The sequence below is a fragment of the Crinia signifera genome, chromosome 1 (assembly GCF_055691185.1).
Source record: "Crinia signifera chromosome 1, ASM5569118v1, whole genome shotgun sequence".
Lineage (NCBI taxonomy): Eukaryota > Metazoa > Chordata > Amphibia > Anura > Myobatrachidae > Crinia > Crinia signifera.
This window is the reverse complement of record NC_139217.1, coordinates 404065478-404085734: the sequence shown is the minus strand read 5'-3', so window position 1 is coordinate 404085734 and position 20257 is coordinate 404065478. Positions and strand designations below refer to the sequence as shown.

Genomic DNA, 20257 nt, shown 5'->3' with positions numbered 1-20257 from the left:
TTTTTATGTATTGTGCCCGTGTATTGTCCTGTTATTTGTTCAATGTAGCACTACCAACACTTTATATTATGTAGTACCATGTCTCTTTAACGGAGCGTGGCTCGCTAGCACCATGGTAACCGTTGTACACTATGTTGCCGCAGCGCGGCTGATGTGATTGACGTCACTGGTGAGAGTCAGTGAGTCCCGGCGTCCACGCCGTTGATGAGACGCAGTTTTGTTATAAAAGGTCAGTATGTTGTTTGATTCACTAGCCTGAGGAAAATACACCATGTATTGAAACGTTGCTGTTTGCTGTGACCCATTAAAGCACTATTTCTTTCAAGGCTGGAGTGCTGCTTCTACCCCAGAAACTGTTTGTATAGCTGGTATACAGCTGTGAGCGGGCACCCGCCGAGGAACTATTTAAGTGGAGCTGCCGGACCCCCCACTCTATCTTTATATATATACATGGCATTTGTGGCACTTTGTAAAATGTAAAAAAGCGTATTTAAAAACATCACACAAGTCCGACGTTTCAAGGTTTTCTAAAGACCTATGAGTGCCTCTGTATTTGTGGGGATTCGTGTTTAATACAGTGACAGAGGTCACCTAAGGCAGTTGTACCAGAAATTGGAGTGCCGGTCTATCAGCAAATGATATATGTTGATATCTGAAAAATACAGCTACTGTAATCAGTTTTCCATTTGTAACTTGCGAGTAACATGCAGCAAATTCAATTTTTGATAATTAAAATATATATATATATATATATATATATATATATATATATATATATGCTTTCTGCACATTATTCAACATTATTTATAATGTTTATACTTATTTTTCCCATATTCAACATCATCACAATCACCTCCAATAGTTGCGGTTCATTGGCATCAAGGTACTTATTTATTACCCTCTAAAAATATAGAACATTGATGGATGGATGAATCCAGTTATTTGGTTTCATTTATACACATCTTAAATCCCAATGCTATAAATAATTTATAATGTATCTTTAACAATAACAGACAATGATTTCCATAATTGAATACATGTCTCAAATTAACTCTTGAGGTATAGCTCTTAAGCAACTATTTATAATTGGTAAAGAAACACAAAATGAACTTTGAGAAATCATAAATATATGTTCCTTAACTACTATTTATTTAATCTATATGTTGTCATACAATTTAATTACTCTCCCACACTGCAATGCAATAACTGTAAAAAAAAAACAACCTAACTGTCTTATCAGCAAAAATACTATATAGTAGCATAATGTTACTAAATAAATAATTGGGGGCACCTATTAGAAATACATCGTAGACATCCCATTGCTGCTCTCTCTTTATATCGCCAGTTTACAACACAGGCATCATGGTGATTGTGGTGACATAAGAAGTGATATGAGTTAGTATGATATGATATGATATAGAAGTAATACATTTGAATGCATTTTGCATAAGAGAAAACACCTGGTGGTAAGCAAGAATGGTGTTATAAAGGAAGTGCGGTATAAAGAGGGAGCACTGTAACTGCACTAAAAGCAGACATGCCATTTTCCATCTAATGTAATCATTATATGAGCAATATCACAAATTAAACAATGTCGTATAATTTATTTTGACTATTGCTCGATGTAAACTGCATAGAGTTAACCACAGTTATATTTTGGTATGTACCCCCAATTAGTCAGATTATCTGGTAAATTTATTCCTCATTAATCCTCACCGATACAAAAATTTTCCTTATAATAAAAAACACCATTGTATAAGACAAGTGCAAATAATTTAATAATATTAAAGAGCAAATTCTTCCACCATGCTTATTATTTACAATTTCTTACATTAAAAAAATGCATTAAACATCTTGCCCCACGCAGCAGACTTCCTTAAATTATTCTTGGGCAGTTAAATTTGGAGACATTTCAAAGCTTGCACTGATTGCCAGGACACTGCTGAATAAATTATATGCAGAATGCTGTCTCAATGGAGTAGTTCATTGAGTCAGCAATGTCTCACCAATCAGAATCTGCACATTTTCAAAGTTCCCCAGGTATTGGTTGCCTGAAATGTAGATCAAATGGACATAAGTGGGTTAAATAAATGTTTTTTAAGATTTTAAGGGAAGTCTTTTAAAGAATGCATGGGGGTATGCAATTAGCGGAGAAAACATTTTGGTTGCAAGTTTTTTTCTTTTGGGACAATCCTGTTAGATTCCCAGAAAAAAAACAAAAAAAAAAAAACATTTTCTCATAAAAACACACAGTTTCAGTGAGCTGTGTGTTTTCACGGCCACAGCCTGCATTATAAGCTGTGGCTCACACTGTCTTTTCAGAGCTGATAGCCCTGGACAAATCCATAAGCCACAAGTACATATTGTGGCTAATTGGATACCACACTGTTTGATAAGTAATCAGATTCATTACATTTGTAATGTGGCAGCAGCACTTATATTGCATGGATTTTTTCTTATTACAAATTATGGATAGAACAATTTTGAGTTTATCAGTGGTTTGGCAGGATGTCAGACAGTGTCACATTTGATTCAAATATCTAAAATGTCACTTAATTGTATAGAAAAAAACATTTAATCAATTTCTATGTTCATTTTCGTAATCCATCTGCAAGTAATTTTTGTATCACAAAGTTTTAGAAAATTTAAATAGACCAAAGTTACAGAAAGACAGGCATAATGGTGGAAGAAGCAGCCAAACACAAAGCTTCATGATAACCCAACTTCCTCCCCGATTCTAGCCCCACAAAATGCAAAGATTCATCTCACTGACTGGGTTCTGGGCTGGTCAGATTGTCGGGGTAACTTGGTGCTTCACTGAAATCGAAGCCTGCAGGGAAAAGAGAGGAGTACCACTTGGGAAGGAAGTAGGCTGCAGTTGAGAACTATTAGGTTGTCCTTGTTTGTGTATGTAAAGATCTGTATCTACAGTATGTGACAAAAGGGTGTTACATAGTAGTGTTCATGTTGAGTGCATGGTGGTAGCAGACAGCTAAAGATCTTAAGGTTGTAATACCGAGCAATAGGTCTTATGGACAAATATGTGCATACTTTTTCATTAGGTTCATAGTGTGTTTTTGAGAATATATAGATTTGTGTGTTCTGCCTTATTTTGTTTAATTTGTTACCAGGCATCTTATAAATTACTTAGTTTTGTTATTATGTTTAGATATTATATGGGCAGTTATACACTGCTGCATTATCTATAGTATTGTGTACAATTGGTCCATGTCTAACGTTTCTTTTTATAAATGTTTATACTCACTCAATCTGTAATATGCCTTTGAGGACTCATTTTATATTTTTGCCAGAATTTGATAACGTTATAAACACAACATAACACTTTGAGTATTGGAGATAACTGCATCAATGCTCTTTAGGAATAATGAATGCCTAAGTGCAGTCAGGGAGGAATGGAATACTTTAAACCATCACAATGACAGATGGAGTAATACAGGGTAGCTATTCTGGGTGCCTTGATAAAAATGGATGGAAAAATGAACAGACAATGACGTTAAAATAACGAATGACAAATTCAGTGTACTGGTCATCTAGAAGGTTTATTAAAATAATAAAACCATGCCTTCTGTAGAGAATAAAATAATATAGTCAGTTGAACACCAGGGCTAAAGGTTGTAACAGAGTTGCCATTTTCTTCAAAATTGTCTACCTTAAACTTTGTTTTTTCAACACCCTAAGGGGTTGATCCTATTAGCACTGAAGGGTGCGAGGTGCCATTCAGGTGCCGTTTAAATGAGGAAAACTGCACCAGATCTCGCTCCCTTCGCTGGGCCGAATTTGATTAAAATTGCTTGCATCCCTAGGGAGTTGCGAGCACCTTTAAGTGAATTCAGTCTGAGCGCACGGTGCCGTGATGATTCATCTAGCCTGCATTGCTTGTTGAAAGTAATATTGTGCAGCACAGATGTTGTATGGTTAACATTACTGCCTCACAGCGCTGAGGTCAAGGGTTCGATTACCACCATGGCCCTAACTGTGCAGAGTTTGTATATTATCACTGTGTTTGCGTGGGTTTAATCCGAGTACTCCGGTTTCCTCCCACATTCCAAAAATATACTGGTAGGCTAATTGGCTCACAACAAAATTAAACCTAAAATGTCTGCGTGCGCGTGTACATGTGGTAGGGAATATAGATTGTAAGCTCCACTGGGGCAGGGACTAATGTGAATATTCAAATATTCTCTGTAAAGGCCTAAGGAATATGCATGCGCTATATAAATTGCTGGTAATGAATAAAAATACTGTTCATATTCTTATATTACTTTTATTTAAAAGCTTGTCAAAGAACTTAAGATCAGCTAATCATTCAGATCAGTGAGGTAAATCACTATTGTGTAAACTAGAAATCGCAAGATAATTTAATCACTGGGAAATGTTGGTCAGCTCGTGAGTGAAATCAGCCAGGTGTGCACCTAGTACTATGAATCCTGACCTGATGTGTCTGTGCAACTGGAAGGAGCTAAAGTTATGTGAAACACAAGATAGTACCTCCCCATAGTGTCCCTCTCAGTAATGTAGTGTATATCTTTATCTGGAGCTTCATGAACTGAGGGAAGGCCTAAATTCCAAACACAATATACTCCCCCTCCCCATTTTGAAATCAAACACACAAGTCATGAATCATAAGAAAGGCCATATAAATCCTGTTTTCATTGGGGCATGGCCAGACGTTGTGCAAACCCAACTGTGACATGCTAAAAGAATGCAGGTAAACTGGTGTTAAACCACCTGGCTGTAAATGATAACTAGAATATCTTGATTTTTCTCTCAGTAGTATTATATGTAAAACACATTTAGCAACTGGAAGCAACTGCATTAGGATACTGTGCTAGATGTAGTAAGCCTTGAAAAGTGATACAGTGACAACCAGCTCCTAACTGCTATTTTTCAAATACAGCCTGTAACATGGCAGTTAGGAGTTGGTTGGCCGGTACTTAATCACTCTACTTGTTATCACTTTACAAAGCTTATTACATCTGGCCCTTAATGAACACATTGCTAAATTAGAACCTCATTTAGGCCCTTATTCTGGTTGGTGCGGTCGAGCCGCATATGCGGCTCCGACCGCACCAGACGAATCCCCGCCTACAAGACGGATCGGCACGGCCGTCCGTACACGGACGGCTGCCGATCCGCATGAAAATGGTGGAGGCGTACGCCTCCACCATGGTGGGAGCTGCCCCCTGCATTCGATGGTCGTCGACCATCGAAGGCAGGTCCGCACGCCGCGGCAGCTCCCGCAAGCTGAGACCACACGGACAATCGTCCGTGTGGTAGCTTGTATGGGGGCTGAAAGCTGACATCCGGCGACGTCAGCTTTCCGCCCCCATGAGTTGCGTCATGGCCTCATTACCATGCGTACGCCCCGCGTTTGCATGGGAACGCCCATGAAACGCGGGGCGTATACATAGGGAAATGAGGGCATGAAGCCCCTCACGCCCCTATACGCCCCCTTTGCGGCGTACTAACGTTATGTGCGGCGAATTCGCCTGCACATGCGCAGATTGACCTCTGCGCATGTGCAGACGGAAAACATCGGCGGTACGGCCGCACGCGGGCCGTACCGCACGAACCAGAATAAGGGCCTTAGAGTTGGATGCATGGAGTCTGGAGAAAAAAAATGCATTTTGTTACCCATTCTGAGTTGGTCAGGTCACAGATAGGAAACAAATGCTATTTCCTCCCCATGCATGTAATAGGAGCAGATGTACCAGAAATATAACAGGGGTGTGGCTTCACTATGGGCTCAAAATCACAATAAGAAGTACCCAAGTCACTAGGTGTTAAATGTAGCAGGTTGTGAGAATCAGAAAGTGAGAGATTTTGGGCGGTATTCATTCCCATTTTTTTAAAGCGCCAATCAATGACATGGCAAAAAAACAACCTGTTTTTTCAGTGTAAATGATTGGCGCTTTAAAAAATGGGTTCTGATTCTCAAACCCTTTTACATTTGGCCCTTGGTGCCTGTGTATTGCAACTTAATGATAAATTATATGATTTTAATTTTTTTAAAGCCAATACCAAAAAAGTTATGTAATAAGCCTACCCCTTTCCCAGAAAAGGAAACAAGCTTTATTTATTTTTTAAATGGAGTGTGTTCTTGCTATTAGTTGTACCTGTTTTACTACATTTGTATACATAAATGTGACCTACATGTGTTCAGCCGATGAGACTCAACCAGTAGCCATTATTATTTTCAGTTCACAATGTGCAACAGGGTTTAACTTCCCTATCCTTGTTGTAGAGAGTTATCTCCCTCCAAGCAGGTATATTTGCTCTCTTTCAGCAGCCATCTTTATCATAGTTTACGGTAACCAACAGTTTTGTAATGAGTCTCATTTAAACTTCCGTGCCCAAAGAATGTGATGTTCAAGTTGCTTGGGAAAAAAGCTATGAATTGCTAAAAGCCTCAGAATTCCAATAAAAAAAAATTTGAAGGTTGCTGCCAAACAAAATTGCAATTTGGGTACTTGTGTAATATCTGGGCGCCCGATTTTTTCATTGTATTGCATCGCATCGCATGCAATATAGTGGCATACAATTCATGTGATGCAATTTTTCATTGTAAAGAACCGTTTTTAATTGTATAGTAACCCATGGGTAATTTCATACCCCAACTATCCAACTATGCATGGAGTTGATCTTATATAGTGTGGCGAGCGCAGCGAGTCACCGAGCCCGAAGTATGGTGAGCGCAGCAAGGGGAGGGGACGCAGAATACATGTAAAGTAATCTGCGCCCCCTCGCGGGGCTCGCTGCGCTCGCCACGCTTCGGGCTCAGTGGCTCGCTGCGCGCGCCACACTATATAAAGTCAACTCCATGCATAGTTTGATAGTGGGGGTATGAAATCACCCATGGGTGACTATACAATTAAAAATTGGGTCTTTACAATGAAAAAAATCGCATCTCATGCCTTAAGTAGTGGCATGAGATGAAAAAATCGGGCGCCCTTATAATACACAAGTACCGCAATTTGTTTTTATGTTCAATTCTAAGCATCAAGCAAGAGAGATAAGGACTGTTATGTTGGGAGCGCTCACAAAATAACAGTCCTTTTCTCTCTTGCTTGATGCTTAAACTTATACTGTTTGGGAACTGCACCCCCACTAACTGATTGATTAAAATGTGGGGAATGGATCTACGGATCATAGAAATATAATTTCCTCAGTGGGCAGACATACCCCCAGCTCCGATAAGGAGCAATCTGTCTATGTTCAATTCTAAGTAAGGTCCTTATTTGATGTGTCCTTATAACTGCATTTACAAAGGCCTAGACAAAGCCTGGACAACCTCCGACTCTCCAGCTGTTGTGAAACTACACATCCCAGTATGCCCTGCCACAGTTTTTCGCATTACCTATTATCAACACTGTGGCAGGGTATGGGGGATGTGTAGTTTCACAACAGCCTGGCCTAGCCCATAAAGTGCATGATTCTAGTAGCCCCCTCATGCAAGGGTGTCAACTCACAAAGTGAGTGGCTGGTAGGATTACAGTTTATCCAAATATTCATACAGCACCTCTATTTCATAAATCTCAACTTGTGTGGAGTGGAGGTCAGGACATATATAAAATTAAGAGGTGTAAAGGGGTGTGACCTCACAAGAAATTCTTAACCTTTCAGCCATCCCCCCCCCCCCCCATTTTCATCATTCTGGGGTCTTGCCAGTGCTCAATGAGGTGATGGTCAACCCAAGCTTCTCCCATAGCCATCGGAGTTTGTGTGGATGAACAGATACATGTTCAATTAATAATTTTGCATATTCATGCCACTCCAGGACAGGGTAATTTTCTAATCAGTAACTGTCATTTTAACCTTTCTGTAACTGTAATTTTTTCAACGGGGTTAAATTCAGTAACAGTTGCAATTTTGTGAAGATTTAAAAAATGCAAGCTACCGGTGCTAGGTAGCGGGGTTCTGCCCAGCACAGGGCAAGGCTGTCCCACTCAACGGGTCCCTAGCCCGTGTTTGCATCACTATTGTGCAAGCACTTTGCAATACAGCAAAGTGCTAGAATAATAAGAGTAGCCTCTGGCTGCACAGCGTAGCTGTGCAGCCAGTTGTGGGGTGCCCATTTTTTGAGTCACAACATCTGCATGTGACATCACGTAGCTGCCCTCCCTCCCCCCCCAAAACCATTGTCTGGACCGTCTCACTGCCCCTTCATTGTCCCTTAGATTGTGGTCACAGTTTAAGGAATCGCACACATCTCCAAAAATTGCAGATTAACAACCAAAGCTGAATGAATGCCATGTTCAAAAGCATGATCAGGTATTCAGTAAAACTTTTTAACTTTAATATGGAGCCTTATAACTGTTGTTGAATAAAATAATACTACGAAAAAAAATTGGAAAATTATTCTGCCAGATGTGTAAAAAATGAATGCAGTAAATGATGGTAGCCCTGTTATGAATGCACATGAAATATATGCCCCCTGTATAGGGGATATAGGGGGTATTCAATATTGTTTTAGCCTGTCGGAACATTTCCAACAGTCGGAAATACTGACTAATTTGACAGTTTGTATTCATTCTTCTGTCTGTCAGAAACATTCCGACAGCTAGAACAGCCATGGATTGTCGAATCTGGCTGCTGATTGTTGAAAACAGCTATTACAACAAACTATTGAATACATCCCAAGAGTCATTATGATGAAAATCACAATATCAGTCAAAAGGTCGACACCATAATGTTAAATGTCACAATGTCATTCAAAATGTTGACTGCTGGACAATGTTTACACAGTCAAAGTATTGACTCCTTAAAGCTGTGTACACACGGGGCAATATGATCGTTGGCAATATATTGCTCAGCAATCATATAGCTCAGTGTCCTGTTTTTATCAGCGACCAGAGATGATGATGATGAAAATGACACACTGCCGGGAGAAGAGGCAGGGGAAGTCGCTGGTCAGAGGAGCATGCTCCTCCGACCAGCGACCATTAGGGTGCTGAAAGCGGGAGCGCGCACCCGGCGATTTATCACCGGTGCACACTCCAATCGCTGGCAATATGGTCACTCAGTGACCATATTGCCAGCAATTTTTGCCCATGTGTACACACCTAATGTCTGTTAAAATGTACTGTAGATCATGGAAAATTAAGCTTAATTTTAGAGGATGGGTTAATTTCATAAGAAGTTTTAGGGTTAGCCAGGTGTCAATATTTTGGCATAAAAGATACTGAAACCTTAATCATAAATCATAAAAGATACTGAAACCTTAGATAAAAGATGGATTTATTGTAATATTCAGTTGTAAAATATTCAATTTAAGGAAAGCCTAGCTTTTCAATCAGTCAGACAGTCAACCAAACAAGTTTATAATTAGTTACTATTATCATTATATAGATATACTCACTACTGGTGTAACATCATTCATTTAGCCTGAAAATATTCCTGGACTATACTACCTGATCATATATCCAACAACGAAAGTTGCCTATCTTCTTTAAAATTATTATTTTATGTTTGGGAAGTGATTGGGACTGGGAGTGTTGTTGACTGCTACATTATTTGTCATTCGTTTATTACAAGACTGTAATATCAAGTGAAAAGTCAAGTAATTAAAGCAATCAATTGAAACCAGTTTATATTTGTAAAATCTTTTTTTATTTACATCTTATTCTACATCTTTATTATTGAATAACAGCATTTTTGGTTATGTATGGTGTCTGTAGAATTTGTGCTAACAAACTGTTTGTGCAATAGTTTTGGTCACAATTAGAATTAGGCATACACTATACAACTATTTGGCAAATCTTCTGTCCAATCTGGCTGTTTGAAATGAAAATCTGATAATGTATGGGAGCAAATGACACTTGACCAGTTTCTCCCAATTACTGGAAAATGGATAAAAAATGGTTATTCTGACAATTTGTCTTAATGACGTCTTTTGTCCATTTTGGCAATTTGCCAACAGATCTCATTGTGACATCCTATCACAATACCACACATGAAGTCACTGTTTCCCCCCATTTCACTGCAAGTGCTACACTAACAACTGGTCTCTCAAGAACTTGGCAACTACTGACACACCATAGCTGAAATTAACATGTGTTTTTTCTTGGTTTAAAGCTCAACTGCCAACTACCTTATGGCTTTTAAAGATGAGGCAGTCACCTAACACACCTGAATTAGTGAGGTGACTGCCTCGTCTTTAAAAGCCATAAGGTAGTTGGCAGGTGACCTTTAAACCAAGAAAAAAACGCATGTTCATTTTAGCTATGAGGTGTCAGTAGTTGCCAGATTCTTGAGAGACCAGTTGTTAGTGTAGGACTTGCAGTGAAATGGGGTCCCTTGGCGATGGGCTGCAAGCTTAAATGCATTAATCAATTCATGAATTAAAACCCCATTATTTATTTAATTGATTATTTGTATGTTAAGGTGAGTTAGTTTATTATGGTGAGTGCTGGGCCCCCTTTATTTGTATTTACTAGAGTGTGGGTGCACAGGCCACTGCACCCCAACCTGGGAAGTGTGGGTGCTGTTTGCACCTCATTCTTAGGAACTCTTAGGTGAGTGAGGTGGTACATCTTAGGGACCTGTGAAGAAACTATATCCAAATAACCACATGCACTTACCAATGTATCAGGGACCCTTTGTCAAGGTGTGAACTATTGTTAAAGATAAAATAGTTTAAAAAAGTTCACACAGCTATGAGTGTCAGTGTGGATTCTCTGCAATGCCTACCTATCATTGAACAGAGACTATCGGCCCATCATAATTGTCAAACAAGCATTGGAATAGCTGTTCAATGATAACCTTACACAATGTGCAGTAACAAATAAGAACTAATGTGTTTTTTGCACATTTTGCCATTTAAAAATATAAATGACAGGTAGGCGATGAATAGTTTATAATTACAACCATAACAGTTGTATATGATAGCAATGTGCTTTGCTTACATGTTTGCTGTTTACAGAAATCTCAGCAATCTAATAATAATATCTGCATATTTGCTTTTTTTTATATGCCACATTTTCAACAAGATTTATTTTTAATTTAATTTAAGTATTTTTTAAAAAAAGTTACATTTATTAGTTGCAGTTCAGTATTTTCATGATGGAAAAATAGTATATTTAATATCTGTGTGTTAATATCTAAACTAAAAAAAGATATAGGACTACATTTAAGAAGTTACAATTTTTAGGCCTAATTGAGCACGGATCGCTAAATATACCCCATTTACACCAGAAGGAAATTACTGGGTTAAAGCTTTTCAATTCTGCTGAATAATCTGGCTTTTTCTTTGGTGTGAAAGGGTCAACCTGTGTCTACTGTAAATTCCAGGTCACTGACCTTGCTCTTGACCATGGTCAGCTACCCGGGATTTAAGACATTGATTGACCCTTCCACACTGAAGAAAAACCTGGGTTTTTCTATCAAATTCACGGGCTGAAAAGTAATTTACTTCCGGTGTGAATTCGGGTCAGACTGCACCTGGCAAAATGACCCGGCATTCAAAAATGCCAGGTCAGTGATATGAAAGGGGTACCAGAGAAAAAAACTGCTGTGCACATGCAGTTGTTCAATAATTGGTCAGACTGAGAACAGCGATCCATGTTGAATTATGCACCATTGTAAACCATCCCTTTAGTTGAAAAGTTAAACCTGTACTTACACTGATCATTACACTTTGGACCTTATTCTGGTTGATTCGCAAGGCAGAGAATTTACAGCTTTGCAAGTCCACCAGACGCTGCCTGCGAATGACAATACGCATGCCCCCCCCCCCCCCTCACACGCAGTGTTCATATGCACAGGCTGTGAATGGATGTTTAACAATAACATCCATTCACAGGCTGTGGGGGAACACCCACATCATTTGATGGTCGCCAACCATCTAAAGATGTGGAAGACACACACACATCTAAAGTTACTCTGAGGTAACCTTAGATGTGCGAGGGCATTCAGAAGGAAGTGGGTGGGCAACTGACATCTGGTGAAGTCAGCTGCCCGCCCCCTGGTGCCCACATCACCGGGCAATTTCCATGGGAACGCACAGCCATTTCATGGAAATGTCTATGAAATGCTGGGTGTACCCATGGGCGTGACTATCCGCATGCCCCCTGGCCGCAGCCTTGGGTGCGTGCATCCAGTAAACAGTCTGCACCCGGCATATGCACATGCACAGAAATGCGGCTGCGCATGCACATATGCAACACATCAGTCCCTGTGCAAACGTACGCTACTTGCGAAGGGAACAGAATAACCCCTTTATGTTACCAGGTGATTTACATTTCCCCCTCAAAAATGCTTCATCATAAATATAGCCCACAATGTTATTTCACTCGGGTAAGAATTAAGAATTTCATTTTAAACAGTACTTTGTGTTTCAGTTGCTTTGAAAGGACATTAACCTATCACATTCAGGAGGTTTTTAGTTTTAGCATATCAGGATATATTTGTTTAAACGTAACAGTAGGAATTTTATATTAAAAAAAGATGCATGTAAACCTAAAATCTCGATTCTAACCAATACAATGTCACAAAATAGAGCTACCATAGAACAAGCCAAGTCCACCACCATTTTGAATAGGAACGTTCTACTTGATTAATTCCCTTACATCCAAATTAAAAGCATGTGTTATTTTTTTATTGAAACCTATGAGATAGAGCTATAACTTAACTTGTCAACTATGCTGAAGACTGAAAAGACACACAGCTACATATGTTTTACAGTGTTATGTATAGGACATTTTTTCCCCAAACTTCAATTGTTATATTGTAATAGTTATATAGCTTGGGGAGATGGATTATTCACTATTTATGTGTAGCAAAATGGACATACAGTTGTGGAATGAGTGGTTGAGGGTGGTATAGGTGGATCCTCCACCTGTCCTACTACCATAGTCAAATCATCTATAGATTGTAAGGGCACTCCGACCTTTTGACTGTCTGTAAATACCCTGTTTGTTGTATCACTGTCTCCTTTGTAAAGCACAACGGAATATGCTGCGCTATATAAGAAACTGTTAATAAATAATAAATAATACTCTAATTACTGTATGTGAGAAGAAAAAGCTTATCAGAGCTCCCCAAATAATATCTGCATTAAACTTTAAGACTTTGTAGTATGGTTTAATGGATTGTAATGTTAACACAATGCTAGAGATATTGTTCTTACTTTTTTTTTTACTTTAGTGCATTTGTTTCTAATGTTTGGCTGAATTTTTTTATGGCATTTAAATATATTTTAAAAAAAGTAAATTTTATGTGTTCCTTGGCAGTTTCTTGGCCAAGGAAAAGTATGTGAGACATTAGCTGAATAATTCTAAAGGAGCCCATACACGCTCCATTTTGCGACTCTGGCCCTTATTCTGGTTGGTGCGGTAATATCTGCGTGCGTTCGTGCCGCCGATGTTTTGTGTCTGCACATGTGCAGAGGCGTCTCTGCGCATGTGCGAGCGGGACGCACGGCCACATTCCACATGAAATGTGTACACTACGAACAGGGGGTGGAGAGGGGTGTGAAGGGCTGTTTGGGCTCATTACCATATGTTTACACCCCGCGTTTCATGGGCGTTCCCATGCAAACACTGGGCGTACGTATGGTAATGCGGCCGTGACGCACGTGTAGGGGGCGGACATATGACATTGCCGGATGTCAGCTGCCCGCCCAGATCCCTGCTTTTGCACGGAGAAATGCACGTGTGGTCTGAGGTTGCGGGAGCTGCCTGGCCACTCGGTCCTGCATTCGATGGTCTGCGACCATCGAATGATGGGGGAGGTTCCCTGAGATGGAGGAGGTGTATTTATGAGAAATACACGTGCGGTCCGTTCGGACAGCTTCTTACCGCTTACGGACGGAGTTGGCGATCCGTATGGAAGGCGGGGTTTAGGACGCACGGTGCTGGCCGCATATTCGGATCCGGCCGCACCGATCAGAATAAGGGCCTCTGTTATGTACTTTTAAAGTACACATCGTATCGGATCGCATGCCTTGTGCATGCACTGCGATCCGAGACAATGTGTAGCTAGTACAAAAAGTATGTGAAGCACATACTTTTTGTACCGTACTATGTGATGTGCGGGAGCACGCATCGAACAGTACAGAACGGAGCCGGACACAACGGAGCGTGTATGGGCTCCTTTACACTAATTTCATATTACTAATTGAAAAAAAAAAATAAATGATAGAGGAATTAGTAGAGTTACATTAATTTACATTTATTTGGTAGGATAGTGAAATTAGATTTATGTAGAGGTTAACATTAAAATTGTTTTTTTTTTTTTACATTGTGCAACTTACTTTATTTCAGCTTACGTTATTACTTTATTCTGTTCTCCCATTTACTTTAACATAAATTGTCACATTTATATTGTTCTTTTCATTTACAATTATTACAGCAAGTCCTTTTTGTTGCCTTGTTTAGAAATAAAGTATTTGGAATCTCCCATCTAAAATCCAGTGTTTACATCTGGCATAATTATTTTTGAATGATTATTATTAGTAATGTTTGCTTGTCATGATTTGGTTTGTGGCTTTGCAGTGTGACAGAGTAATAGAATTTTAAACAGATGGTGGACCTTTGGTGACTTTAACTTATTGCCAATTTTTGTTGATTAGATTGTTTTCAATCTTCATTCTATTTTTGTATACATGTACAAACTGAAATAGCTGGCTTATCGGGTTTACTTTTTATTTTTTTTCCTCCTCTTCCATCTTTTCTCCATCACCCATCTTTTTTCCACCTCTTCTTCTCTCTCCTCACACTGCCTCAAACATCACCCCCTCACTAGCCTCTGTGTATTTTTCAGACACAGATGGGAGGTGTCAGAGTTCATACAAAAGATAATCAGTAATACCTATGTATTTTGCCTTGGGATATCTTTAGATGTAACTGTTTTTTTTTATCTTGAAGTGCTAGTATAGATGACTTTGTCATGATTTGTTTGTTATTGACATTATTTAATGATTCTTTTTTAATCCATATAAATAGATTATTAGGGACTATTGTTTTATTTTGCCTTGGGATACAAACCTTCTGAGTAAATACAAACATTGTAACCCAGTGCAATCCAACTATAGAACTCTACCTAAATATACTGTACAAATGTATGGCTTAAAAGAAAACAGAAGGATATTAAAATTAATTTATTCTGCAAAAGACAAAGGAGGGTGTAATACTCAATTATTGTCGTCTGAAGGTAGCATCACTTGTTTTGTGCGATCCATTCATTTATAATTTTATTAAGCCAAGACTGAAAGTGTGTTGATATATATATATATATATATATATATATATATATATATATATATATATATATATATATATATAGAAAGAATGAGACAGGCAGCGGCACTCTTAGGAAATTTTCAAAATGTATTTAAAAAACGTGACCAAAACCAACGTTTCGGGGACTAGCCCCTTTGTCAAGGTGTAGGTTCTACCTACACCTTGACAAAGGGGCTAGTCCCCGAAACGTTGGTTTTGGTCACGTTTTTGAAATACATTTTGAAAATTTCCTAAGAGTGCCGCTGCCTGTCTCATTCTTTCTACAATCCTGATCCAGAAGGCACCTAGGTTCATTGTACCATTGGCAGGAGTGCCGGACCGCAACCACTTACCTATATATATATATATATATATATATATATATATACTGTATGTATGTATATAAGTATGTCAAAAAAAGTCTACTCCCTTTAGACAACAACAATTCTATATTATTTATTTAGACCCATACTCTTTAAACTAGTGTTTTAAATGTCATACAATGGATGAAAATTATGTGAAAATGGCAAAAATTGTTATTAAGAATCTCATACCCACTATCAAAGTTACTCGAGTTCTGGAGCATTACAGTTTTCTGCGTTCGGTTTACTCTATTCAATATGAATAAAACAAGTTACAAATTTTGAGGTCAGTGGAGTCACCAAAAATATCCTTGTGTTACTTGAGTTAAGGAGGTCACAGGTGGTGACTCCATTGGCCTACAAAATACAAGTAACACAGACTATCAAACATTTGGCATGCAGTTCCACTGACATTTAAACTTACACTTAGAAATGTAAACCAAATACCAGTGGGAACCTGGCCTTAAGTAGTACTAGTTGCCTTCATTAAACCTTTCTACATCTGGTTTACAATTAAAAAAAAAAAACAAATATAATTTCTACAGAATGAAATACATTGATGACTATAAATATGTAAACAATGATGATGTTTTACATAAATATCTTTCCTATTGTTTTGCCTAATTATCTTAGGATGTCTTTCTTTTCTAAAAGCTGTTGCAATGGGCAACTAAATATGCCCCCCAAAAATGTAAGTTTAACCCAGAAAGTGTTATGTTGCTAGATTATTAATTTGACATATTACATGCATGATTTACTAAAGGTTATTGAAGAACAGAGATGGGTGTGTTTTGTCATGCGTTAGTGTAACATAGATCAGTAAACATATGTAATCTAGACATGAAACACATAACCGAAAGAAGACAATTATCCAAACACTTGAAAGTCATTCAACACAGAGACACATTGTTAAAAAGACTTTATCATCAAGCAAGACATAAGACATCTACAATTTTACAATGACACATTAGAGTGTATATCTGAAAAAGAAAGACATATACTGAACCATCACTAGCACAAACGAAACAGAAAAAAACAACAGAGTGTCTTCCATGCATTGCATAACAATCTAAAAGAATGAAGTTTTCCATGGCAGCAAAAGCACTGACGTCATGCAAGACATGCAAGGCTTGAAATACGAAGCACCAAAGAGAAGAACACATTGGTTAAAAGAAATTCTCTAAGCATACTAACCTGCTGGTTCTAAAGAATTTTCTACTTTGTCGTTAACATCGAAAACACGGTCATGAACACCTATAGTTTTCATACAGCTGTCTATAATAGAAATAGAAATAACAGCCAAATATGTTAATGAGATCTCTTAATTGCCACCACTTTGTTTTGTTTTAATTTTCTTTTTTTTTTCCACTTATGTTGTGTATTATTACTTTTTTTGTTTTGCTCTATAGACTATCTCTCCTAGTGCCAGATTGTATTTTTTCTATGAATTATACATGTACAACATCTGAGAAACAACAAGTTAGCAAGTCGCACAATTTTAATAATGCTTAATGATGAATGATTACAAAATCGAATGCAAAAGAAACCACAAATGTTGATAACAAGTACCACACAAGGTTTTACATTAAATACTTGAATGATCTTGTTTGTAGCATACACTAGAACATGCATCTGAAGGCCACCCTTTCAAAGCAGATGAAAGCCACTTACTTGCCGGCCGTACATAGACTCTGAGTTTTAAGCAGGACCTTCTTCCATTGTCTGGGATTGCTGAAGCTGGAGGAAAAAGAAGATACAATGTATTCAATTTCATTTATATTAATATTTCTAGGCCAGCTCTCACTGTGTTAAGCTTAGGTTAACTGGAAAAACTTCGGTGAGACGGATGGCAAGGGCGGTAGGAGGGCAATTACCCACAGGGCCATTCTACTTGATGATCAGCACTAAAAGATGAACCCTTTGAGTGCCAAGTGAATTTGTCAAAATAGGTGTAAAAATTGACTAGCAAACATTTTCCTTCATCATAATGACCTGTAATATTTACTTTATGTAGGAAATATATATATATTTTTTTTTCAACATTTTTTATTTGACTTTAAATAACAAAATGAGCAACGCTGGCATTTTTAGCCGATATTTTGCACATCTCTCACAGAGATGTTGGCACTCAAAGGGTTAATAATGCTTCTTTCATTACTGTACTTTTCATTAGGATTAATGGAGCCCACACACGCACCAATCCCGGCGTGCGTTGTGGGCTTAACTAGCACACATAGCATCGCATCGTATGCCTTGTGCATACGATGTGCATGCGATGCGATGCTATGCTAGAAAAGGCTAGTACAAAAAGTATGTGCAGCACATACTTTTTGAACTGTACGATGAGGTGCCGCAGGAGCGCGCACCCCATCGTACAGCATCGCACCGCCGGCAACGGTGCGTGTGTGGGCTCCTAAAGACCCATCTACCAACTCATCATCTCTTGCTGCCTTAGGGTATCCTGTTATTGTAAACCCTATATGAGTGCTGTATAACATGACTCTGGTTATAGTAAGTAAGTAACTTTAATTTATATAGCGCAGATTCTCCAACAGGACTCAAGGCGCTATACAGACATTAAAAAAACAATGCAAATAATACAGAGGATGGCGGAAGTACAGTAACAGATAAGTCACAGACACAAGAAACCCTTGAGCACACAGTAAGCATAATGCAGGAGTGATGCAGCATTTTGGATAGTAACTTCCATGGGTTGTGTACCCCACCCTGACAAGTTACCAGGTGCAGCAGCCATTTTAGGCGCTCTGCGTAGGATTACCCTAGGTGGAATAGATTGCCCCTAAAAGAAATTACCCAAAATGGATGATTTCAATGTACACTCAGGTCCATGTATTTTTCATCCCATCCACAAGTGCACCAGATGTGGCAGCTTTGGTGGGTGCACTACTAAGGTTACACTGTAGGAGGCGAGCCATACAATGCATATATTGGAAAGCAAATACTTGTGTAGTAGTATGATAAACCCTGCACATTAACAGCCCATTGACCCACACCCTGCCCGCAGAGATACCATCTGAGGCAACCAGCTTGTTAAAGCAATGTTATAATTATATATTGTATCTAAACCATACTCCATTTTTATAGGTTACAGGGATGAAACTCCAAATGAATTAAACAAATGCCTAGTGATGTAGATAAATGGAGTCTGGGCTCTTACATACAATATAAGATATTAAAATGTAAAATAATGCATGTAGCACAAAACAATCTCACAGACGAAAACTGAATGATGATAGCAACAGAGGATAGCAATTTTTTAGCTATAATTTTAGCTGATAGGAAGTAAACATGCAATGAGAATGCCGGAATATACTTGCATTACAGAAAGTGGTAATGGAGGCAGGAAGAGGAAGATAACATTGCCACTTTAAGAGCCTCACCCCTAATGCTGTATATGCTAATGCTGTATATAAGTTTGGATGGTGAACAAAAGAAGCTCATCAGGAAAGACTTTATGTTAACATGTATAGCCTAGAAAAGTGGTTCCAGGTAAGTAACATCTTGTAGGCTGTGTCATGCACTGCCTGTGACCTTAGAGCAGCTGCACACAGTTTACACAGGTTGTACATTATTAGTGTTCACCTATTTACCCTCCATTCTTCTATTCCTACACATGGAGTCCTGGCACAAACAAGGCCTCAATGTAAGCAGTGTTTGCTCTCCTGCCGTGCCAACCCCAAATTCAGTTCCCCATATTTGTCTCATCTGTATTTCTGCTCCTGCTCTCTGTGTGATAAAATTATAATTTTTTTGTATATAGTGTTTACTGATGAAAACTGTCACATCAATGGAAGGATGCATTTGAATACACATGTATGTGCTCAATGTGCAATACTCCTATCCACGCTATAAATACAGAGTCAGATGTATATATATATTTTATTCAAGATGGTCCTTTTACTCTCCCTAAAATGCAGATGTCTGTGCTAGCAGCCATTATGTGGACTGAACCTACTGTACATACTAGGGAATGTCACCTATCAGCTCACTAGGAATCAGTGGCTGAATATTTTTCCATGAAGAAACAATACGACAACACTGTGAATTAATGGGCCAGATGGATGGACTATATATAATATATATATATATATATATATATATATATATATATATATATATATATATAATCATCCACATGAAGAAGAACTCCTCGGCAGGTAAAAGTAGGTGCTCACCATTAGCTCCCTCTTCAGGAGCAGTACATAGACGGTGTGTGTGGCGGCACTCAATTCAATAATTCAGTCAGACACATGTCAAATCTGTGTCAATATATATATATATATATATATATATACACACACACACACACACACAATTTTGATGACCGGCACTCCCTTGGTTTTCAGCTGTTTAAAGTGCCCAGGTGCATTCCCAGTGCAAACACACCAGATATGTACGATAGGTGGCAGCACCCTCAGGAATTGCATCACCAGTAATAGTAAGCACAACAAGCTCTTGTCCTGAAGACGAGCCACAGGCTCGAAACGCCGTTGGCATACACAGATAAAATGTATTTGTTAACTAACAAGAGCCGGGAGTGACGTTCTTTCTGACCTTCGACTTGCATGTACCAGAGGGCTCCTCTGGATGAACGGGCACCCGGGCCAAGCCAGAGCAGTTTGCCAGAGGTGGCTG

General features: G+C 38.7%; 1 protein-coding gene across 5 annotated transcripts in view; it reads right to left on the bottom strand.

Annotated features, from left to right (window-relative positions):
* EFNA5 (ephrin A5) overlaps positions 1 to 20257 on the bottom strand; it is a 350956-nt gene that overhangs the window by 7711 nt on the left and 322988 nt on the right. For 3 of the 5 annotated variants that reach the window (XM_083151700.1, XM_083151702.1, XM_083151701.1), the window contains 3 exons: positions 17273 to 17338; positions 16796 to 16876; positions 2774 to 2830 (listed from right to left, as the gene is read on the bottom strand). In XM_083151700.1, the coding sequence (XP_083007826.1) occupies positions 2774 to 2830; positions 16796 to 16876; positions 17273 to 17338 (204 nt within the window). The remainder of the gene's footprint in view (positions 1 to 2773; positions 2831 to 16795; positions 16877 to 17272; positions 17339 to 20257) is intronic. The other 2 variants (XM_083151703.1, XM_083151704.1) reach the window with 2 other exon arrangements.